Source organism: Zootoca vivipara, chromosome 4 (assembly GCF_963506605.1).
Source record: "Zootoca vivipara chromosome 4, rZooViv1.1, whole genome shotgun sequence".
Taxonomy (NCBI): Eukaryota; Metazoa; Chordata; class Lepidosauria; order Squamata; family Lacertidae; genus Zootoca; species Zootoca vivipara.
Window position 1 is genome coordinate 86930585 of NC_083279.1, and position 25045 is coordinate 86955629.

At 45.7% G+C, this 25045-nt stretch overlaps 1 protein-coding gene across 4 annotated transcripts in view; it reads right to left on the reverse strand.

Moving 5' to 3' along the window:
- Window positions 1-447: 447 nt before the first annotated feature.
- Window positions 448-25045, reverse strand: part of AMOTL1 (angiomotin like 1) — a 77578-nt gene continuing 52980 nt past the window's right edge. For all 4 annotated transcript variants that reach the window (XM_035115554.2, XM_035115557.2, XM_035115555.2 and 1 more), the window contains 7 exons: window positions 18738-18883; window positions 17074-17223; window positions 11753-11943; window positions 8707-8832; window positions 6674-6900; window positions 4419-4694; window positions 448-2860 (listed from right to left, as the gene is read on the reverse strand). In XM_035115554.2, the coding sequence (XP_034971445.2) occupies window positions 2751-2860; window positions 4419-4694; window positions 6674-6900; window positions 8707-8832; window positions 11753-11943; window positions 17074-17223; window positions 18738-18883 (1226 nt within the window). In that variant the 3' untranslated portion in view covers window positions 448-2750. The remainder of the gene's footprint in view (window positions 2861-4418; window positions 4695-6673; window positions 6901-8706; window positions 8833-11752; window positions 11944-17073; window positions 17224-18737; window positions 18884-25045) is intronic.

Consider the following 25045-nt stretch of genomic DNA (forward strand, 5'->3'; position numbering starts at 1 on the left):
TCCCTAACGACACGGGGGCAAATGCACATCCCCAGCCACCTCCCCAGACCAACAATGGCACACAAAACCCTGTTGGCCAAGTATAAATCCATAGCAATCCTGTGTGAAAATGCAAAAACGTAACAGGCTGTGTCCAGATCAGTTAGCTGGACTTCGGGTCCCATTGAAATCCAACGTGGAAAGTTGTTCCACCGATTTCCAACAGGAACTAAGTGAAACTTATGTTTGGATCCCACTTGCTAAGTGTTGCTGAGCCAAGCATGTATTACAGTGGAAATTGGAGTTCTTGGGAAAGTCCAGAAATAAACGATAAATTGCAAGAACTCAGGCCAAAAGAAGATGGATTTCAAAAAAATCTTCACAAGGTTTTATTGATGTGATGCGGAGTTTAAATGGGAATCAATCCCAATGTTGAAGGCAAATAAAGATAAATTCCAGTAAAAATTCCAGTAAAAATCAGGACAAGGCCCTGTTTCGACTATTCTTCGTCAGCAAAGATTCACAGGTCAAAGTGTACCAAGTATGTTTGCCTCTTGGTACATACTTGGTACACTTTGACCTGTGAATCTTTGCTGACGAAGAATAGTCGAAACAGGGCCTTGTCCTGATTTTTACTGGAATTTATCTTTATTTGCCTTCAACATTGGGATTGATTCCCATTTAAACTCTGCATCACATCAATAAAACCTTGTGAAGATTTTTTTGAAATCCATCTTCTTTTGGCCTGAGTTCTTGCAATTTATCGTTTATTTCGAGCCAAGCATGTATGACATAGGAGGCTGAGCTTGTCTAGGTCTCCTTGCTGCATGTATGTGAAGAGAAGTCTCTCAGTGGGTTCTAGTAATGATGGCTATTGCTGTACCCTCCACTTGCCAGGAATCACACATGGGAAGAGTACAGTTTCCACTTGCCTTTCAACAACGACAACAGGGCAACCTGGGCGGCTTCCTGGAGTCACCCTTGCTGGTTGGGATGAATGCACAAGGCAGATGGCACACCACTGTTTGAATCTCTAAGAGATAGGGTTAAGAGCTTGGTGGTCGGTTTAATAGACAAAGCATTATTAAACTGCTCAGCATTTTCACAGAACCTGCACGAGACGGAAGGGCAAAGCTTATAGCCCCTGCAAAACATGCACGGCCACACATTGAACAGTTTGGGAAAACTAGCAGAAAACCTAGGAAAGGGGACACTGAAACAAACCTGTTTATAGCAGCAGTGGGCAGACCTCAGGACTGTGGGACTGACTTTGTTTTTATACAAGAATCCTGAGAACCGCCAGCCGCAATTGGTGCAAAAGGCATACATTTACACTTAAAGGTTTCTGAGTCTAGGAATTCTGTTCTGAGAACTGAACTCAACCCCCCCCCCAGCACATTCTCCTGGTTACCTCCTGCTCCCCCCTCACCCATTTTTCCTAATTTCAGCAGTATAATGGGGGAGGCAGCATTTTCTGCTGCCGTTCTTAAACAAGTGGGAATGAAAAATCCTTGCTGATTTACTTGAAACCGCCCAGACATCCTATGCTGTGGTTACATAGGATTCCATGCCTGTATTTGACAAGGGAGAGCCATAGTTCAGTGATAAAGCAGAAAGATCCCAGGTTCAATTCCCCAATATCTCCAGGCAGAGCTGGGAACACCCCCTGCTCGAAACTCTAAGCCCATGGAAGTTTATGAGACCACAAATCAGGTTTTAAGGTGCTTTTTAATGACTGTTTTTGTTTGGCTGGTAGGTTTCTTGCCCCAGCAGAACAACCCAGCTGCCCAGAGAAGCTGGGGAAACCCAGTCAGATGGGCGGGGTATAAATAATAAAATTATTATTATTATTATTATTACTACTACTACTGGAAAGAGGTAACTAAGTCTCACCTGTAATGCGTGAGATAACATTAGAATTGAAGCCAGTGGCAGCCAACGTTGTGTCCTCCAGATGTTACAGGGCTACAGCTCACACCACTCCTGCCTCTTAGCTGGGGCGAAAGGGAGCTCTAATCCAAGCACATCTGGAGCGCCCCCCCATCAGGTACCCATGTTCTAAGCCCTCTTAGCAAGGAAGGACCCTGCTGCTTCTGCGCTGGCAACAGCATGCTGTCGTTGCTCAATAAATATTAAATAGAGGTGAAGAGTTGTGAAAGTTTATGGAAAGGGCACGTTGTTCCGCACCCTGTTTTTACCATGTCTCTCTTTCTCTAAAGGTGGGTAGGAGGGAGATCTAAACAAAAACAGCAGGAAGAAGGCAGTGGGATGATATCTAAATATAGGGAAGTCCTGCTCCCTTGTCCCGGGGGGGGGGGGCACGTTGCACAAAACATGTCACAGAGGGAATGTGGCTGCTCTGGTTAGCTAGCAGGTGATTAAAAAAAGAAACCACCGCTAACTTGGTGGTTGCAGAATTGTCCTTGGCACATTGACCGTGCCTTCCAAAGTTCCTTCCTCCTGCCCCCAACAGGAGGCAGATCTACATCTCGTTGGCCAATGTAATTTTTTAATGATTGTACGTAGCAGGTATCCCAAATGTCCCATCTCCAACGTCTCACGTGCCCTGTGCTTTGTTAAAAAGTCTCATTTGCCGCCTAGATTTAAACTTCCTTGGTCCGGGATTTGTACCATTCTCCAGAGCTCTCGAGTTTTGCACAGCAGCAGCAGCAGCAGCAGCAACAGCGCCAACGACGGCAGCAACCTCTTCCGGGGGGCTGTGTGCACTAGCAGGGGAAACGGCAGCAGCACATGTGAACGTGGCCGGAGCTTCAGATAAGGACTTCCATCATGTCTGGATCTGGGAATTCAGGTTTGTGAAGCAGGCTGCTGACCCTGCCGCCTTTGCTGTCTGGCAGCTTGCCATGGCTGGGAGAGTTCTCTGCGGAGAAACAGTGAAGACGGTGAAAGTTTATCTTGGGGCCAAAGTGCACATTGCGTTACCGCAATTCCCAATTGTTTGGGTGTGGCTTGGTCACCAAATTTAAAGTACTCTTGTTCCACTCTAAGAATCATGGCTTCCTCTAAAGAATCCTGGGAATTGTAGTTTGGGAGGGCGCCAGGAACTGTAGCTCTGCAGGGGGAGTTCACCTGACAATTCTCAGCACCCATAACAGTTCCCAGGACTCTTTGGTTAAAGTGGTATAAAAGTACTTTTAAGTGCACAGCGTGGATGAGACTTGCAAAAACACTGTGAGCGGCATCAAAGTTAAAGTAAAAACTGATAGCGGAAGGAGGGAAGCTGGGGGGTGGGGAGTCTTCCTACCAGCTGGCTGCTGATTGCCTTAAAGTGTGCTGCTTTCTATGGGGGGAAATATGGGAACCATGTATCTCACCCCCGTACCCCAGATATGGGAAAGCAGATGCTATTGGAGCCATTCTGAGCAAGCAAACCAGCTGGCAGTGAAAGGGTGCAGCAGATTCTCTTCCCCTGCCAGACACCCACTCAACCTTTGCAGCCACCTACAGCTGCTCTGCATAAAAATAAATGGGAGGAAAAAAGAATAATGGAATTTATATAATGCAACATGCAGTTTGACCTTCAGAGGTAAATGACGGTCTCCTGGAGTTAATCTGAGATATTTGGGGAGTTGGGTACAGCACTCTGCGATGCTATCAATCACAATTTAAGGTGCTGCCTGTGGGGGGAGCAATAACTTGCTCCTTTAGAACTGATGCACAATCCTAAACAAAAAGACACATTCTCGTGTTGCCTCCCTACAGATCTCTGGTGGAGAAAGCACATGAAGGAGGGCCTCAGATAATTGCAGGGTCCTGGTCGGTTCGTATGGGGTGCTTGAGGTATTGTGGTCCTCGGCCATTTAAGGTTTTATAGGTCAAAAACTTTGAATTGGACTTGGAAACTGATAGTCAGTCAGTGCAGTCGGATCAGGCTCGGTGTTGACATGCTTAAGCCATCTTGCTCCGGTGAGCAACCTGAATTCTGCACCAAGTGAAGTTTCTGAACCGTCTTCAGAGGCAGCCCGATGTATAATGTGTTGCAACCTCGAGGTTGCCAGAGCATAGACAACAGAAGTTAGGCTATCTCCGACCATATAGGGCCACCAGCTGAAGCTGAGAAAAGGCACTCTGGGCCACCAAGGCTACCTGAACCTCAAGCAACAGCAAAGGGGTCCAGAAGTACCCCCCCCCCAAGCTAGGTGCCTGCTCCTTCTGAGGAAGTCTAACCCCACCAAGAGCAGGCAACCTCCCAGCCATCCGGTCTAGGGAACCTCCTACTAACAGTGCCTCAGCCTTATCTGGATTGAGCATCAGTTTATCTCTCATCCAGTCTATTACGGAGGCAAGGCAACGGTCTATTTAAAGCTTTCTTTTCTTGAGACAGAATTTCATAATTCTAGGTTCTGCACACTGCAGTTCAAAACACCCTCCCTGCCCTGCTCCTGTTCCCAGGCCCATTCCAGGCCAAATTTACTCACCCAGCCTCTCTCCAACGCCTCTGCCTGCAGTGTGCCTTAGGGCTGGGCTGCTGCCCGGGGTGTTAGTCAATTTCCCTCTGCCCGGAAAAGAAGCAGAGTTTGGCCAGAAAAGTTCAGAGGCTTTGTCCGTCTGAGTGCTGTTGTCTTTGCTCCCCGTCTTAGCGTGGCAGACAGTCACCGGCCACGAGGACATTCCAGAAGACAGTGTGGCAGGAGGTGGAGGTGGCAACAAAGGGATGGGCGACTGGTCCTGGGTCTCCTTCCCTAAGAGCAATCCTAGAGGAGAAGGAGACACAAGAGAGGGAAAGCACCCCATTGGTTTAATTAAAGTTCTGCTCTATTTTCCCAAAGGCTCAAAGTGGTTTAAATTAACCACACAGCATGTTAAAACAAAGGGGGAGGGGGAGAGATACAGCACACAATATAAAACACCAGATATGCTCCATCTCCGTTTTATTTTGTCTTTCCCATCCAAGCAATTTAGATTAAAAATGCCAATACTATGGAACCAACAATAACAAAGTGAACAATTGTAAGCAATGACTAGAAATGACTGGTCTGCATGGCTGTACTTGCCACAATGAAGCTTTTTGATACATCCTAGCTGAAGATGGAGCGGTGGCACAGAATGACTACAAGCATTCCAACTGCTTAGAGAACAAAGCAGGCGGGATGTTTGCAGTACAAGTCCTGTGAGGGAAGGGTAAGTTGCCAATTTGGCCAAGAGGATCCTGGGGAAAGAAAGGGAATAAGCAGTTTTACTGTGAAGGCTACAAAGAACTTTCCCAAAGCTGGGAAGTAAGAGATAAAGAGATAGGTAGCATGAGGCTGAAGGAGGGAGGCAGGGGGGAATGGCCCCAGAAGTAGTGGAATGTGGGAGCTGACCATCAGATCTGGATTTGAACTAACCAATACTCTTGTGTCAATTGCAAAGAATAATAATAATTTAAATGGGAATGCACCACTGACAATGTTCTGCATTTAAACTTTGCCACTTAATGGAAACAAATATGATCATTTGACTCAACAAATACCCAAGACATATGCTTGCTCTTGTTGTGCTCTTGTATGAATTAAAAATTCATATTGCTTATTTTAAATTAATTGTGTGTGTCACTTATATTTCAGTGTTGTTGTTGTTGTTGTTGTTGTTGTTGTTACTACTATCCAAGTTCAAAGTTCTATAAAGTGTGAATGAATCCCCAGCTGCCAAGGGCTTTTGTTTGATCAAGCATTTTTAATTGGCTGGTATCCTCCTTTGGTGCTGTTTTATATATTGTCATTTTTACCCTGCATCTTTGGCCACAGGATCCCCATAAAAATCTGCAACACAATAAGAAAACTGCAACACAATAAAACACCAATCAATATAGAGTAAGCAAAAGCAACAATGAATTTTAATATACTGGTGTGTGTATATATATATATATATATATATATATATATATATATATATATATATACTGTGAAGCTGAGGCTCCAATACTTTGGCCACCTCATGAGAAGAGAAGAATCCTTGGAAAAGACCTTGATGTTGGGAAAGATTGAGGGCACTAGGAGAAGGGGACGACAGAGGACGAGATGGTTGGACAGTGTTCTCGAAGCTACGAACATGAGTTTGACCAAACTGCGGGAGGCAGTGGAAGACAGGAGTGCCTGGCGTGCTATGGTCCATGGGGTCACGAAGAATCGGACACGACTAAACGACTAAACAACAACAATATATATACTGTATGTATTAATTGAGTGATTCTGCCTTGTAATGGTGTATCTATGTAAATTGTGTGTGTGTGTGTGTGTGTTTCCTTTTTTTTAGTGATGGTTGAAATGACCATGATGTTTGCAACAACAAATAAATTCATCCGCTCACTCAGTAAGCAAAAGCAACAACAATCCACTTTCACAAAACACAACAGCCAGAAAAGCAACAAGAACCAGCGGAACTGCAGACTATTCCCAACCTGGTGCCCTCCCTATGTTTTGGACTGCAATGGGTAGGGCCAACGCATAATGTGGCAGGGGCTGGTGGGAGCTGTAGTCCAAAGCTGTTCCACTAAGACAGGCATCCCCAAACTTCGGCCCTCCAGATGTTTTGGACTACAATTCCCATCATCCCTGACCACTGGTCCTGTTAGCTAGGGACCATGGGAGTTGTAGGCCGAAACATCTGGAGGGCTGCAGTTTGGGGATGTCTGCACTAAGAGATGGGGAGAGCTGGATCTCTTTGCCAGGGCCCAACTAACACTGAAGCTCACCTATGCTCCCTTTCCAAGTCTTGTCTTCTTTCTTCTCCTCGGTCACCTGGTTGCTGGTGAGGGACGTCTGGCGGGAATGAGTTCCAGTGGCTGCAGCAATGGACGGGACCGACCGAGCAGGTCGCAAGCTTGAAGCATCAGTTTTGCCAAGGTCCTTCCTGGACCGCTGCTGAAGCACTTTGATCATGGCATCTTTCTCTATGATTTTTGCATGCAGGTTCTTTATCCTGTTAAAATATGCAGATAAACATATTCCAGAGATGAGAAGAGGCTTGAAAGGAGGTGGTCTGGTCCCACAACGCTGGAATGACAAATTCAGCTTTAGTACCAGTATCTGTTTAAAGAAGTGCCCAAACTGCAACTGTAGGAGCTTGCAAAGTCTGTTTATCAATGGACTTGGTGTATATTTGGTTTCCTGCATCTGACAGTGAGTGTCTATCTGTGGGTTCAACCTGTCTGGGATCTGTGGGTTCAACCTGTCTGCAAAATTAGAAAATTTGCAGAAATCCGCTCAGTTTTCACAGGTTGCAGAAAGCAGACTTTCCAGGTTCAGAACCTTTAAATTCTTTAGCACAGAGAATGCACAATTAAAACTCTGATTTCAATTTTAAACCAAAATGCAAAATTTCCCCAAGTGTTTAATAAGGTAAGAGGAATGTCCTATGTACTGTTTTGAATAACCAAACAGTAGAATGTCTGGGACTCAAAACTGCTCCTTCATACACATTCCTGGAACCTGTATGTCTCCAGATACAATGAAGGACACCTTCAAACTGCTACATCAGCAGCACCCAAGTGACCTCCCCAGGATGCAAGCATGAGCAGCATGTATTAAAGTCCTGGGCTGCCCAGACAACAAGACCTGCCTCTCGGCCTCACTGATGTGGTCCAAAGGAAAGCAGAGCAATACGTTTGGCACCAGTTTGGCAGCAGGAGCTGCTAGGAGGAGGCGTACAAGGCACCATCCAACCGCCTTAGGGACTCCCCTCTGGATTGGTGTAGGGTACACTCCTGAGTCTCCTGAAGATATCTCAAACCCTGCAGAGTCTTCCTTCTCCTTGATGGGCTACCTTCCCAGGTTGCCAAGGCCCACCTGCCCCTCACTTCCCTCTACACATCATCTGCAGAAACCGCCTTCTTGACTGTTTGGAACCACTATTGGTTTTGTCCGGTCAATCTGCCGGAGCCTTTCTTTGCTTGCAGGGGAAGTCCATAACCCACCGAGGGTTTGAGAGCCATTGGCTACTCTCACCTGGTTTAACCGGCCACTCGAAGCTGGGTGTGGCTGCTGTTGCACGCTGACAGCGTCTAGGAGCCACAGGTGAGACCTGAGTGCAGGCAGGGTGGGGACCAAAGGTGGACAAACTACCCCAGAAGGAGAATGCCACCAGAGGTACTACCCCTTCGATAACACCCCATACAACCCATCAGTCACACATGAGCACGCGTGCACACACACACACGCACATACATACATATATAGATATTCATAGATATATATCAGACATGTCCAACAGGTAGATCGTGATCACCAACTCCCCCCAAAGAAGCTCAACAACTTTGACTCCCCTAAATAAAGCTCAACATTTTTGCCCTGCACCCAAAAGAAATGGGGCTTTCCTTCCCCCTAAAAAAAGCCCTACAACTTTGACCTGAACCCCTAAAAATGGGCCTTCCTCCTTCCTAAAAAAAAGCTCAACAATTTTGACCACTGCCAGTTTTTTAACTCTGTGAGTAGATCACAGTCTCTTGGGAGTTGGCCACCCCTGATGTATATATCTGGCCTCCACAGTATTCGGTTAAACATGCTTTTACTAAAGTCTTATTTGGGTGCTCATGTGGTCAGAGGGAGAGTCAAGCTGCGCATTCATACTGTGCCTGCCCCTATGTTCCCACCACCATGCCTTGGAAATAGGGCTTATGTGATGGGGTTGAATTGGTGTGCCTGCCAGAATACCAAGACTGTCAAGAGGCTTCAGCACTGCGGATGCTCATGTAAATCCTACAGTTGCTACTTGACAGCTGCTCCTTACGTGTATTCCATGTCCTGACACCGCCGGTTGGCTTGCAAAATCTCTTCTTCCTCCTGCCACATGCGGACCTCCAGGGAGCTTTCACTGTAGCTCCCGTTCCGTGAGTGATTAATGGCTGAGGCATCCCTGGCAACGAGAGAGGGGGGGGGAGAGAAACCTCCTTCAGTTTTGATTTGGCCAAAAGATAAGGAGCATAAATAATCTTCCTTATACTAGGTCAGAATATTTGCATCTCCAGCCCAATGTTTTCTATGCTGACTGGCAGCTGCTCTCCAAGGTTCTCTGGCGGAGGGAGAACTGTCTCTTGGTCCTTTTAACTGTAGAGGCGTGAGATTGAACATGGAGCTAGAGATGGGCAGAGCTGTCAAAATACAGTTTCTCATAGCTCCACTCTTATGTTCTGTTCTCCACATTTCCACATCAGTTTGCGAGTCTTTTTTCCTTTTTAAGTCCCCGTGAAAATTCGTCAGCTTGGTGTGCATTTCTCCTATACTGTGAACAACCCTGAGATCTATGGATGAAGGGTGGTATACAATTACTTACTTACTTACTTACTTACTTACTTACTTAATACAATTAATACAATTTTGCCTTACTTAGTTATTTACTTAATACCACCTACCATTCAGCAGCAAGATCCAGGCAGAGGGCCTTCTCGGTAGTGGCGCCCGCCCTGTGGAACGCCCTCCCATCAGATGTCAAGGAAATAAACAACTATCTGACTTTTAGAAGACATCTGAAGGCAGCCCTGTTTAGGGAAGTTTTTAATGAGTGAGATTTTAATGTATTTTAATCTTTGTTGGAAGCTGCCCAGAGTGGCTGGGGAAACCCAGCCGGATGGGCGGGGTACAAATAATAAATTATATTATTATTATTATTATTATTATTATTATTATTATTATTATTATTTAATATTCTGTTGTGAGCCATCCAGAGTGGCTGGAGAAACCCAGCCAGATGGGCAGGATATAAATAATAAATTATTATTATTATTATTATTATTATTATTATTATTATTAAGGTCACAAAAAATTAAAATTCAGTATTAAACATAAACAAGTTAGTCACAAGATACAGAAATACACAAAATACACATTTTTGCAAAGCAATTTCCCCTAATATAATACTTTCACTACTGTTAGCACTTCTGTGCACACTTTACCTTTGAACACACTTTTGGAACACAAAATACTCAGCTGAAGAACTGCACTGCAAGATATGGAGAAGGCTGGCTGTGTTTCAGTTTGTGTTAATGTTTCAGAAAGTGTGCACTGGGTAGGTTTGCCTTTAAATGCAAACTAAATCTAATTACTCTCTCATTACTCTACCTGGAACTTTCTGCATGCTAACCAGGCACTTGAACAGTGAGCTAAGTTCTTTCTCCCCACAGTGAGTCATCTGCAACATGAAGCTACAGCAGATTTTTTTTTGAAAACCAAAATCTGCACCCCGCCCAAAATAAAAGCAGTAGAAAAGGAGTAAAGTTTTCCACTAGACAGGATGCAACAGACAGACAGACAGACAGAGGCTATATGCCCACTAATTTACCACCTGCTATGCTTTGCAAGGCCACCCAAGGCGGACAGGTCATAGCTGAGAGTTTAGACTAAATGTGATCCACCTGGAGAAGGAACTGGCAATCCACTCCAGTATTTTGCCAAGAAAACTCCATGGACATAAAAAAGGAGACGGTTTGAGAAGAAAGTGATAGTTTCCAAGGCATGCTCTCGTTCATGGGGTGACAGAGAGTCGAACACGGCTAAACAAACAAATGGTCATCTATATTCACCCAAAAAGTCACCCACTACTGGAGAACACCCACAGCCAAGTCTTTATCCACAGCACTGACTCATCTTCCTGAAGAAGAATTCTGCAGAATTCAAAGACTATTTGAATAGCTTTTCACTATAAAACCTTTCCTTTTCTTTCTGAAGTTCAGGGGCAAAATGTGGATCCGTTTGTGACTAAAATGCCACCACTTGCACACAGGACAAGAGGTATCGGCAGGCACAGGAGAGCACAAGGCATATTTAAAGGAGGGAAGGCCCCCAGATGGGTGCGGGAGCCTTCAAAGTATCTCATAGAATCATAGAGTTGGAAGAGACCACAAGGGTCATCCAGTCCAACCCCCTGCCAAGCAGGAAACACCATCAAAGCATTCCTGACATATGGCCGTCAAGCCTCCGCTTAAAGACCTCCAAAGAAGGAGACTCCACCACACTCCTTGGCAGCAAATCCCACTGCCAAACAGCTCTTACTGTCAGGAAGTTCTTCCTAATGTTTAGGTGGAATCTTCTTTCTTGTAGTTTGAATCCATTGCTCCGTGTCCGCTTCTCTGGAGCAGCAGAAAACAACCTTTCTCCCTCCTCTATATGGCATCCTTTTATATATTTGAACATGGCTATCATATCACCCCTTAACCTTCTTTTCTCCAGGCTAAACGTACCCAGCTCCCTAAGCCGTTCCTCATAAGGCATCGTTTCCAGGCCTCAGCGAGGGCCAAGCATGCTTAAGTGGCCACAGAATGCTGGCTGACTGTCGGAGGAGAAAATGGACATTGTGCGGGTGGCATGGGGTGAAGAGGCCATGACTAGTTTAACACAGAAAAGAGGCCTTTTGACTGCATACACATTATAATTTTAAAGCACATTATTTCTCTAGAAGAATTCTGGGCTTTGTAGCTTACCCATCACAGAGTTACAATTCCCAGAAACCCTTCAGAATTCTTTCCAGTAGGAAAATATATTTTTTGTTGTGCTTTACAGGTATAGTGTACACAGTTTTTGTTGCAAGTCCCAGTTGTTTATTGTCTATATCAGGGTTCCCCAAACTGTTGTTGGACTACAACTCCCATCATCTGTGACTACTGGTCCTGCTAGCTGGGGATGATGGGAGTTGTAGTCCAAGAACAGCTGGGAGACCCAAGTTTGGGAAACCCTGATCTATATACCAATTTGAGTTTTGAGCCCAATGTACTTTTTCGTTTTCTTCAAGGCAAACACAAACGATGCTGATAGACTTTTTCTTCCATTAGCCATTTCCCTACTTTTCCGTGGCAGTTGCCGCGGCGGCGTTCATGGCGAAATGCCGGATGGCGCTCTCTTCGAGGTACTTCTGCTCCCACTTGGTCATGTCGGCTTCCAGAGCCAGAATCCTCTCCTCCTTCTCGCGCACCAGTTCCATTAACGCAGGGACATTGTACTCTGGCAGGGGGGCTGCCTGGTAGCTCCCTTGCCGCTAGAGAAAAGCAAACGAAGACACAGTTAGCAGCACCCACCAGAAACAAAGCAAAAACAAGAGGCCTGCTGGAGCCAATCAGAGTTTCGTCTAGCCCAGCATCATAACTACTATAACACAGATGCCACATCCTTATACCATATGTAACAATCACGGCTTCCTCCAAGGAATTCTGGGTATTGTAGTTTGTTATAGGTGCTGGGAAATGTAGCTCTATCCTAACAATTCTCAGCACCCTTAAATTTTTTTTTGCCATCATCACCTACCCTTCAACAGGAAACCTCAGGGGGGTGGTTACGACAATTTAAAATTGAGTATTAAACAAATCAGTGTCACAGGAATAGGGCGGGTCCTAAAAACACAAATCTCAGGTGTCAGAGTACAGAGGTGCATCTTCAGCATTCACCAAAAGCTGTACAGTGAAGGTGCTAAATGCATCCGCACTGCTAAAACAACTGCTAAAGCGGTTTAACAGTGCTTTAAATGTATAGTGTGAATGTGATCAGCAGCACCTTGAAGACTAACCTGTTTATTGTTGCATTATACATTTCAATATTGCTCCTGCCTTTCTATATATAGCATCTAAAAGCTTCCTCAGGTGCATGGCTCATTATCCTCAGTTTACAGAGGGGTGTGTGTGTGTGTGTTCATTGATAGATTTTTTGCATTAATCTGTGATTACTTTTTTAAAAAGAAATAAATCTAAACAAAAACATGTACTTAAATCTGAATTTTATCACAAAATACATCTTAAAATACATATTTTATCTCAGTGTATTGCATGCACTTCTAGATGCATTTTATCCTAAAGTACATTTCTTTACACCTGGTGATATTTTATTTTATTTGAGGAGAGAACTGTATTCCAAAATCTGGAAAAGTGTGAAAACCAAAAAAAGATGGTTGTTTTCCAGTGTGCATTGCAGTGCTTCCAGAAAGGGCGCTTAATATTGCCAGCAAGTTGGTTCAGATGTTGGCTGACTCGCGTGTGCAATTGGCATGCCAAGTGTCCACATGTTCCTCATAGGAATTCTGCCATTTCCCATCCACACCAGTGGGTGGTGCTTAGTGGAATATTTCCATGCTGTGTCGCTCCCCATCACCACTAAAAGAGGAAGGCAGTCTTTGATTGCTTTGGTTGTCATTTGCTTGTCCTCACTAACGTTATATGCCCTTGTTTTGACAGTTCAGTCGCTGACCAGGGATTGAGGATTTGGGGACTGGAGAATCCCCACAAGTGGTACTGCACTGATACTATAAAAAAGAAAAGTAGCTGCTGGACTTCTGTGACGTGCACTTGAGAGGAATGTGTTATAGATTTGAATGAGTGTAAGCCTGTTCTGTGTCTTTGGTTTGCTGACACTCGAGTCCTACGTCTGATTTGTCCTGGTGGTTTGTGGACATTCCAAAATAATGCATCAAAACATCCGAATATAGATTTTATGCATCCTGTACTCGCTTTCACAGTAAAATATGCATTTTCTGTTGCTCCATTGCTTTTATTCCCCCCCCCAAAAAAATGCACATTGAATGCATTTTTGTGCAAAATGTGGGTTTTTGTGCATACTTTTGGGGATCAAAACTACACGGCAAAAGCTGAGAACTGTATAATCTGAGAGCTGAATTCCAATTGGGACGCAAGTTTGGGAACATCGAATCAGGTCAGTCTGCGGCAAAAAGTGGACCCAAGGAATTCCGTCCCATGGACAACAGGAAGCGATGGCAAAAAGGTTTTAAATGATTTCCAGACATTCCTTCTGATATGGGTAGTCGGAATTGGGGTCAGGGAGAGCAAGCATTCCGCTGTAGACAAGTAGTTTTCTTCCTCATTCCACCCCAGTTGCTGAACCGCTGTGCTTACTTGAAAGAAAGGAACATTTCACATGACTCATTCTCCTGTAAATGCACTTTCTTTGTGCTCCCCTGCCCCAGTAATCCCCCCACCCTCTTCTAACAAAGAGTAGTGCATATTAAAATGTTGTGTTAGTTCCTTCAATATTTGAAAGTGGCATCTATAGGGAACTTTATTTTATTTATATATCGCAACAGTGTGCATGCCACTTTACAAAAAAAAACAAGAGGACAGACCCCCTGCCCCGATGGAACTTACAACCTGAACTCTTACATAGCGGTAACAGAGGAGGAGGAGGAAGAAGAAGAAGGGAAGCAGGGACACAGCTAAGTGAAGAAATAAAATTGGTAGACAAACCAGGTCAAATAAATGCCTTTTTGTGTGCAATTGATTTGGCCATCACAATAAGGGTGATTCCAGACTGCGGCTATTTTCGGGTGGGATTCAATCACAAACTGGCAATTTCGGGTTGCAAATTATAGTTGACTGGGAGGGATTGTTGCACCACAGACCCACTTCCCTAAAAGATCAAACTGCTCACGAGAAGGAAAGTGATGGGGAAATGCACTGGGCGATGCTTGCTTTTATGCAATGGCATCCAATTGCCTGCAAACAAATCAGGGTGAATGCTCATTGAGGAGGCAAATCAGGATGGGCACTGGATAAACTGGTCACCTGCTCCCTAAGTCAAAACATATCTAAGATACAGGATTCCAGCTGCTCACACAAGGCATATTTCAATTGGCAAGCATGGGTATCTTTCACTGCAAGTAGGTCAGTGTCCCAGCTAAACTACACCAGGAAGAGAAAGTGTGTTACATATACAGTCATACCTCGGTTTAAGTACACTTCGGTTTGAGTACTTTCAGTTTGAGTACTCCGCGGACCCGTCTGGAGCGGATTAATTCACTTTCCATTACATTCAATGGGAAAGTTCGCTTCAGTTTATGAATGTTTCAGGTTAAGTACAGTACAGACTTCCAGAACCAATTACACTCATACTTCGGGTTAAGTACGCTTCAGGTTGAGTACTCTGCAGACCCGTCTGGAACGGATTAATCCACTTTCCATTACTTTCAATGGGAAAGTTCGCTTCAGGTTAAGTACGCTTCAGGTTAAGTACAGACTTCCGGAACCAATTGTGTACTTAAACCGAGGTACCACTGTAATCTAAAAAGCCAGGAGGGAGTGGGGAACACATGGGAAACTATTTATGGCTTAAGGGGCAAGGCTTGTCGGGGACCTGACAGTCCATAAATAGAAGAGTGTTTAAATAGCTGTTTCAGAATTTGTCTCCCTTGAGTTAATAGGTATCCCATAATCAGAAAATCAGATGCAGTCTCTTTCCTGCACTCAGCACATTTAACGGCATTTTACAAAACAAGGCAAGCTCCTTCTCACGTCTTCAGCCAGATCAGTTTGGGCCACAGGCTCTGATCCAGCTACCGTCAGTCATTACAAAGTCCCACAGAAATCGACAGGAAAAGTTCCGCCATACCTCGCTCATGTCCTGTAGCTCTCAGTGGGTCTTTAGTGATGACTAACTTGAGCTAGGTCAATGCCTTTATCACAAAATGAATTTTTAAAGAGGGGGATAAGTGTCCTGGAAATTATTCCCCACCCAATCTTGCAGGTTAAATGCTATTCCCGTGTGGCTTCACGCCATCCACCCAGAAGTGTTGAGGGCATTTGTTGGGGGTCCTCAGTGAAGTTGAAAGCTCTCCTTAGGGCAAACGTCAACAAAACCCAACGTATTAATTTTCCAAACTGGCTTGAAATTTACCAGGACATGCCAGGGCGCTGTTTTTAAACTAGTTCAACTGTGCATGAAAATATCCAGAAGGCATCCTCTAAATTCCAATTTGGCAGCTACAACGAGGTCCCCATAAAGTCATTCGCAGAAAAGCCATGTAATTGAATCAAAGGAGCCGGTTCCCGCAGCCAAGTGATTAAATTGGTAGAATTTAGTTGAATTTGCTCCCACAAAACGAGTCTTGTGAGCTTGTCCTCTGGCAAATGGATTAGTATAAGCCAATGATTGAATAAACACAGGTGGAATCTCGTCTCAAGTGCGAGCTTTCCAGTTTCGGCTTTTAACTGAGCGAGTGCCCCTGGGGACTCCTAATGTGGACTTTTAAAAAATTAGATCTCAGAAAACTGCAACTGCTCACTCCTGGAAAGTTCTATATTTGCAGGAATTTGTGAATAAAACCTAGCTTCTAAGATTTGCAAGACTGTGCAAACCACAAGAATCCACCAGATTTTTAAAGCGACTTCCCACATTTCAAAAGGAATTTGAGCCAAACGACTTTTCCAGATGTCCCTGTGCAAGGACTGGCTCACAGTAGATTTTAACTTGCTGGATTTTTATGCAAGTTCAAGATATCATGCCTGCTTCATAGACCTGTGGCTAACAACACAATGACATTGCTGGTTGTTGTTTTAAATTTGTAATTTATGTTCAAAAGCCTTTTCTGCTCAACCAATGAACGATGTGAAAATTGTAGATATACAGAAATTATTTTGCCTGCATAGCACTAGAACTCAAGATCACATGCTACTGATCTGACTGTAGTAGGATTTTGAAGTCCATATTAAACATGAGCAAATGACCAAAAATATACATTGTAGGCATTGCAGAGATAGTAAAAAATAAGGCAGCCCCTACCTAATGGCTCATAACTTACTAGGCATGATACAAGAGGGAAAAGGAACAGGGAGGGAAGAGGAAAACAAGTATTGGAGCAACTGCTCCTTTATTAGCCAAAATATTAGGTCAGACTGGTCTCCCCCTTGCTGTCATGTCATTCCTGGGAGGCAGGAGATGTAGTCTCCCAGTGGTCCTTGAGCTGCCTGCAAAGCACACATTTAAAATACAGTCATACCTCGGGTTAGGTACGCTTCAGGTTGAGTACTTTCAAGTTAAGTACTCCATGGACCCGTCTGGAACGGATTAATCCACTTTCCATTACTTTCAATGGGAAAGGGACCCCAGCTTGAACTGTGGGCTTTGACACATCACAGGTGTGGTGTGGCGGAGCTTTGGACAGGTATATTTCGGCAGGCATCTTCAGCAATGCCAGACTGGCTCTGCCAGCGTGTCCACAGAGCCCCCAAACCTACTGCTCCCGACCCCGTAAGGTGCAGCGACCGTTGTGTTGGGGGGTGGGGCCCTACTCTGCAGCACCAACACAACGGCCGCTGCAGGTTGCCATAGGTTTGAACCGAGAAGCTTCAAAGCCCTTTTGGGAGACGCAACACCCCAAGTTCTGTCTCACCTGCTGCATCCTCAGGGATTCCAGCTCTCTCTCCAGCCTGGTGCGCAGGCGGCGCTCCATCTGCTCCCGTTTCTCGTAGGCCGCCTGCAGCTGGGTCAAGGCCTGCTGGAGCTTCTCCACCTTCTCGACGTGAGCTTGCTTCTTGCACAGCTGGAGGGCAGCAGGGTTGCCACAGGGGGAACACAGAGTCATTAGGAGGAAGTAGGGGGCAACACACGGAGCTCACACTCGGCAGAAAACAGTATAAGTTATGGAGGTTAAGTCCCTGCATCCGGTCACCTCCAGATCTCGGACACCAGGGCGATCCATCTGTCTTGGATGCTTTAGCTGAGATTCCTGCATTGCAGGGGGTTGGACTAAATGACCCTCAGGACCCCTTTCCAACTCTACAATTCGAAGCAAATCCCAAGCATTGACGCGCCGCTGCCAGTCAAAGCTTTCAGTCCTAAACTAAAGAGGCTGTTTGTTTGACTCTGTTGTTTACTGTTCTCTCAATATGACAGGAAGCAAGATCCTAAGGCTCTACGCTTTTGTTTTAAAAAACCAAGTTGCCAGACCTCATGACCATGTTGGAAAGATTGACAACTATTCTGTGGTGGGGAGAGGGGTTCAGCGGCCAGAGAAGGGGGCTTCGGCACTCTAATCAGCACAGATCCCTACCTCTAATCTAACGAAGTTGTTTAACCCTAACAAATGCCACTAACCTTATTTCTAGCGAACCTCCCAACTTGATCCCCTTAGAATGGTAGCGGGTTGCAAAATATACCAGAAATTAAATGCAAAGTACCTCGTTATATAATCCATATATTGGCATAAACCTTTTAGACCAGGCATCTCCAAACTTCGGCCCTCCAGATGTTTTGGACTACAATTCCCATCATCCCTGACCACTGGTCCTGTTAGCTAGGGATCATGGGAGTTGTAGGCCAAAATATCTGGAGGGCCACAGTTTGGGGATGCCTGTTTTAGACTGATATTTGGTCTATTTGTGTAGCTAATGGTCCCACCGTTCTCCTGCAAAAATATCTTTGAGTTTTGTTCCTCTAAGTAATTTTCAGATTTTGTGCTGATTTGTCAATAACGGTGGCTTGTCACACCTTCTTATATTAGGATGTTTAGGGAAGAGTTTCATATTTCCTTGGTTTCTTGCAACCAAGCATATCATGTGCTGGAAAATATTCAACAGCTGCTGTAAGACAGCAACTCTAAATATACTTACTTGGAAGTAAGCCCCGCTGAGCACTGCGGCATTGCTTAGAAAACACGGTTAGGATCAGGCTGCAGATGTGAATGCTAACAGCAAAATGTGTTTGTGCAAAACCACACCATACATTTAAAGCACTCTTAAACCACGTTAAACAGCCATGACTTCTCCCAACAAATCATGGGGACTTTAGTGAGTTAGCCTTCATCGATCCCTCTTCACGGGAAACTCTGGGGACTGTAGCTCTGTGAGGGGAATAGAGCTCTCCTAGCAGCTCTCAGGACCCTTAACAAACTACAGCTCCCAGAATTCTTAGGGGGAAGCCATGAGTGGTGTCATAGAGCTATAAAGGTAGAGTGCAGATAGGGCATGTCTGTGAGGGAAAGGGAGAGGGGGAGAGAGAGAGGGAGAAAGAAAAGTGTAAAGTGGTGAACTGAACTGAAGGACGGTCTGGTCTTACCTCCTCTTCTAGCTTGATGACTTTGGCTTGTGCGCCATTGAGCGCCTGGTCCAGGATTTCAATGTGCCTTCGCTGCTCCTCGCTGGTCAAGCGCAGGGCTGCCAAGTCCATTTCCAGCTTCTCTTTCTCTTTCAAATGCTCTTTGCCTGCAAAGGGAGGCAACGGCCAGCTGTATCAGAAGCTCTCACAGACCCAGGAGGAACACTGAACAGAAATAAACTCAAAAAGAGGCAACGTGGTGCATTGGTCACGGCAGGGCTGCAGGACCCTTTTCAGCTAGAGGGCCAGGTTCCAGCCAGATGGGCGGGGTATATAAATAATAATTATTCTTATCAACGTTGACCAAAGATGTAACACAGTGTTTCCCAAACTTGGACCTCCAGTTGTTTTGGGACTACAATTCCCATCATCCCTGATGGTCTTGCTAGCTAGGGGTGTTGGGAGTTGTGGTCCAAAAACAGCCGGAGACCCAAGTTTGGGAAACACTGATGTAACTCATTCTACACACCAGCCACACAAAAGCCAACACAAAGCTCCCTACCAAGCTCTCCATCAAGGCAAGCGAGAGGCGTTATCACAGTTCAAGGACAGGTTTCAGCCAGGAGAAGCCACTTAAGGAGGGCACAAAGCAGGGCATGGACTCAGGCCAGGGTGTCGTTTGCAGAGTCTTGAGGGGCAGGCAAGTAGGGGATTCCCTGTCCCTGGGTTAGGGTGTCAGACTAGGACCAGAGAGACCCACATTCAAATCTCTGCTCGGCCACTGGGTCACTGAGTCTAGCCCACCTCACAGGGCTCTTGCGAGAGGGAGGGAGGAACCACTTCTGCTACTACCATGAGCTCCTTGAAAGAAAGGCAAGATATAAATCCATAAAGACTTTCACAGTTTCATCGTGGCAGGCTGCAGAGGTGCAGCAAGGCTCCCTTGCACCCATGGCAAGGTGTGTATCAGTGCTCTGACCTCCATCCCTTGCCTAGGCTCCCACAGCAGTGGAGGTGCTGCTATTTGGAGCCAGAGTGAAGAGCCGCAATTTTGCATCTCTCTGGATCCGTGTCCTTGGCAGGGGCCAACCTGGCCAACCCCTAGACATGCCCCCTGGCAGGCTGTCTTACTCCATGTCATTCATTATGGAACCTATTTGAACTAAGGACCACTATTACTGTGCACTTGTTCTTTCAGACACCATTTCACATTTCTTACTTTAGAGCTAGCCGGGTGAGACTTGGAAGGCCTTCAGATAAAAGCTCAGCTGCTGCATTTGCCCATATCCCTGTGAAACTACGTGTACTTTCAATCACCTTAACTGCAGCCTCTTCCGCTGCTGAAAAGCCAAGCTATTTCGCAGCTAGAACTTTAAAATGTATATTTGCTTGATTCTTTGGCATGTAGCAGAAACTTGAAAGAAGCGCTGGGTTCATCAGTCTCTAATGTGGTCTCGTGGACCATTTTAAAAAATGTAACTGGAACAGCAATCTCATTAATGAATTTGCATTTTATTAATCCCAACCATTCTTCAAGGGTTGTGTATATGGTCTCTCCTTCCATTTTATCATCACAACTACCCAGCAAAATAGGTTCGGACTAAGGCAGGGGACGCAGGTGGCGCTGTGATCTAAACCACAGAGCCCAGGGCTTGCCGATCAGAAGGTTGGCGGTTCGAATCCCCGCAACAGGGTGAGCTCCCCTTGCTCGGTCCCTGCTCCTGCCAACCTAGCAGTTCGAAAGCATGTCAAAGTGCAAGTAGATAAATAAGTACCATTGCAGCGGGAAGGTAAACAGTGTTTCTGTGCGCTCTGGTTTCCTGTGTTCTGTTGCACCAGAAGCGGTTTAGTCATGCTGGCCACATGACCTGGAAAGCTGTCTATGGACAAACTCCGGCTCCCTCAGCCTGAAAGCGAGGTGAGTGCCGCAACCCCATAGTCACCTTTGACTGGACGTCAAAATGCAAGTAGATAAATAGGAACCGCTACAGCGGGAAGGTAAACAGCGTTTCCGTGCGCTGCTCTGGTTCGCCAGAAGCGGCTTTGTCATGCTGGCCACATGACCGCCAGTAAAGCGAGAAGAGCACCGCAACCCCGGAGTCGTCCACGACTGGACCTAATGGTCAGGGGTCCCTTTACCTTTAAGTCAGGGGAGCTGGCATGGGGCTGAGGAGAGTCCAACAACAACTGGAGGGCCAAAAGTTGCTCATCCCTGGGCTAAGAGAGAACAGCTGGGTCCAAAGTGTTCCAATGAGATTCATGGAGAAGTTTGCCAAACCGATGCTTCCCTGGTTCAGTCCTGACACACCATTCATTAGGTCCCACTGGCTCTTAAAAATGTAAGTATTGGTGGGGTATACTACTCCTTTTTTATGCCAGCTGTTGATTCTGAAAATGCTTCGCTAGTACCAACATCCTTTTCCAGTGGGTGTTGCTGTGCTTTATTTAGCCGTGCGCCATTCAAGTGAGCTTTGCTGCAAGTCACTTAAATGCCCAGGAATCCACATCACTTCAGCTGTTGCCAAACATTCCAGAATAGTTCTCATGCCCTGGGATAGGCTACGGGTTACCAGATAGCCTTTCGCCTGCTCATTCAGCAGTAGACCTTTATCCGGAGGCCTCATGACCTTGACAAAGTGAAAGAACCCTCAACAGGATCACGGCGACACAGCACAGATCCTTAAGATTTTAGAGGCCTGTTCCTTGACAGCCCAGGTTCTGCATGCGGACCACGCAGTCTTTTCCTCCATCACCACTGCCTTTAGAGTTTTGTTTTGGACTCTTAAGCGGATGAGCTAAATCCAATGGCAATGTTTCCTTAGGATACAAGACCTAAATGCTCACCCAAGCATGGGTTTTCCTTAGTTTTCATTCTCCCTTGCGAAGACACAACAAACCAAACATAATCTGTGGATCGTTTACCAGCCACTCTAGCAAACCAGACTTCCCTTCCACCTCAGGGGCTACTGCTTACATGATACACCCTCAACTCTGGCTAAAGGGATCAGAGTTTATAAATAAATTTGACCTGCTTGAGGAGGTCCTGTATACAACCTTTCTTTCTATTCTTGGAAATACTTCTATCTCCTATTTGTAGCATCTAGCTGTCTGGCCCAGATGAACTAGGCATGCTAAACATCCCTGCCGTTTTATATGACCCTGTCTCAAGGAACTATCACTGCACACTGGTCATGAACTGACAGGGCAGTGAAAGTGGCCGCACCAATATTTATAGCGATGTATGAACAGAAGCGTAGGTCAGGGGATGCTGTGTTACAAGGAGAAACGGTGGAACTTTATGAGACCCAAGCCAGATGCCCAGGACTGTCACAGATATATATATATGGGGGGAATATATATTCCTATCTATCTATCTATCTATCTATCTATCTATCTAGAGGTGAAACTCGGAAAATTAGAATATCATCGAAAAGTACATTTATTTCAGTAATGCAACTTATTATTTATTATTTTTGTTTTAATTTTTACAAATGCTTTCTTTTGGAAATTCCACAGTAATAAAACAAATAGTTACAATAAAACAAAAATAAACATCGCTATTACATTTCATTAATTACATTCCATTTATAATTGACCCGCCTAATGACAAATAATTACAATTACAACAAATAAAGGCTTCACATATCTTAGAATCATAGAATCGTAGAGTTGGAAGAGACCACAAGGGCCATCCAGTCCAACCCCCTGCCAAGCAGGAAACACCATCAAAGCATTCTTGACATATGGCTGTCAAGCCTCTGCTTAAAGACCTCCAAAGAAGGAAACTCCACCCCACTTTTTGCTTTGCATGTCATGCATCTATGTCATATATTGGTTTCACCTTTTAAGTTGTGTTACTGAAATAAATGCACTTTTCGACGATATTCTATTTTCCGAGTTTCATCTGTGTGTGTGTGTGTGTATATACACGCACGCACACACACACACTCTCTCTCTCTCTTCTCTCTATATGTTCTTTCATAAATATAAATATATACAGTATATGATAATCAATTTTTTGGATCCTGTGTCCTGTGCACCCCTCTGCTGGCAAGGGAGGGCCCGAACAGTGCCCCTCTTCTCCTGGGGTGATTCCCTTTGCACAGCTCTGTTGGGCCCCTGCCCGCTTCCCTCACGCCAGTCACCAGAGAGGTTGGGCCGCGCCAGGTTTGGACTGGGCTGCGCGCTTCTACACCGCCTCCCTAGATCTCCCGGTCCCCTCCTCTCTCTCAATGGCTGCAGCAGCAGCAGTGGCCATGGCGGTGGAGGCTGGTGAGTGTTTGGCTGGGGTGGGTGTGTGGTTCTGCCGTGTTCTGTTCAGCTCCGGAGGCCTCTGGACCTCCGAGCTCTGTTGGCTCACCACCAGGGCGATCCCAGTCCTGGTGAACCTGAGGTCATCGGGGGGTTGGGGGTTGGGGACTCTGCTCAGCCCTTTTGATTTTTGCATTGGGCACCCCGACTCCCCCTTGTTTGCAGTGGCAGCAGCGTTGGTGCTGGTGGTCCCTATGAACTCGGCGCGGCCATGGCGCTCGCCATCCTGCTTTGCCAGAAGTCCACCTCCTTGGAGGTTTTTAAGCAGAGGTTGGATAGTCATCTGTCATGGATGCTTTAGTTGAGATTCCTGAATTGCAGTGGGGTTGGACTAGATGATCCTTGCCTTCCAACTCGATGATTTCATATAGGGTGCAGGGAGAGGGGGGGGACAAGGGGTAAACGGGTAGCAGAATGAAGCAGAGAGACAGACAAAGGGAGCACCCAGTCCACTTTTGGTTCTGGAACAGCCCCAACTACCTCTGGCCCTGGCCCTTCCCAGCCTAAGAATATGGCCCTTGACTGTCCTCAAGGTTAATGGAGCCCTTGGCAGAAAAGGGGACTACATGGACCTGCTTTTTTACAGTCTGCCCTGGACAGCCAGTGGCGTAGGAAGGCGGGGGCATAGGGGGCGGGCCACCCTGGGTGCCACTCTTGGAGGGGGGTGACAAGATGGCCCCTGCCTCCCCCCAGCTTTAGAGCGGCCGAGGGTGTGACGTCCATATGGGCTGCCGCTCTTGTGCGCCGTTCGTACGGGCATCTGTACGGGATACCGCCGCGCGTGGGGCTGCCACGCGCGAGCAACAGCCAATACAGACTGCACATGTGTGGCATTTCGTATGGAATGCGCATGCGCAGGATACTGCACATGCGCAGTCCGTACGGGCTGCACCACTCCGGGTGCCGGAGAGGGTTCCTCCACCACTGTGGACAGTAAAAGGAGGCTTGTTAAGCACTTGAAATGCCAGTAGCTGATGGAGAGCTGTACCCTAGAGTTATGTGAGGGTGTTATCAAGGCTGCACAGCGTTTGTGCCTGAACCCCTGGCATAGACCTACCAAGAGAGGCATGGGCTCCTGTTGTAACTAGCCATCCGTCTTTCCCAGCCCTGAAACCTGAGCTCCTTTCATGGAAAAGAACCAGGGTTAGTCATAGTCACATTTAGTTTATTTATATACTGCATTTCCTGAAATGTATTTGTGCTCAGAGTAATTCACGGATAATAAACAATCTAAACACAATGGTGCAATAACCATAACGCACAACAAGAATGACTGCCAATGTGACATTTATATTTTTAGGACCCACCTCATTTCTGCGATTGTGAGTTGCTTTCAATTGTTTTTAACGCTGTGTTTTAATTGCCCTACCGCCTTCGGGTGAGGGACAGGTAATTACAGTAACATCAAGAGCAACCTGTCATTAATCAGCTCATTTGAAACAGGGGTGGGCAGACTTCGGGGTGCTTAAATCTACTTGTTCTAACAAGATCTAACAACCAGAGCTGGGCACAGGAGACATACAGATAGAATTACAGAACAAGAGTGCGCCTCTGGGCATATTCTTAGCCTGAAGGTTTGTTTTCAATATCAGAACTAACTGAACTGAATTTACAGTCATTTAAATTCCATTCCTAGTTAGGTCCCCCCCCCCCATTTCAGCAGCTTGATTTAGGTAGGCAAAGACATTTTGTTGTGACTATTAAGCTATTTCTTCTAAAATAATGCATTTTCAGGTGTTATTCTCACTAATATATGGATTTCCATGCACATTTCCCCCTAACAGTACAAAATGGTTGCAGAAAAGCATTGCAAAATTCAAAAAAAGGTGTGAATTTCAAAGACCAGTTCATGTATTACTTCAAGATGTGCGAATTAGGTAGTTTCTCATTTTAAATGCAAACAAACCTAAGTTTCTTCTCCATCCCTAGACATGTGAACAAATTCCTGAGAAGTGGTTCCCACAGCACTGTGGTACAAAATATCCCTTTGAAGGCCTGTTCAAAACTCATAAAACAAA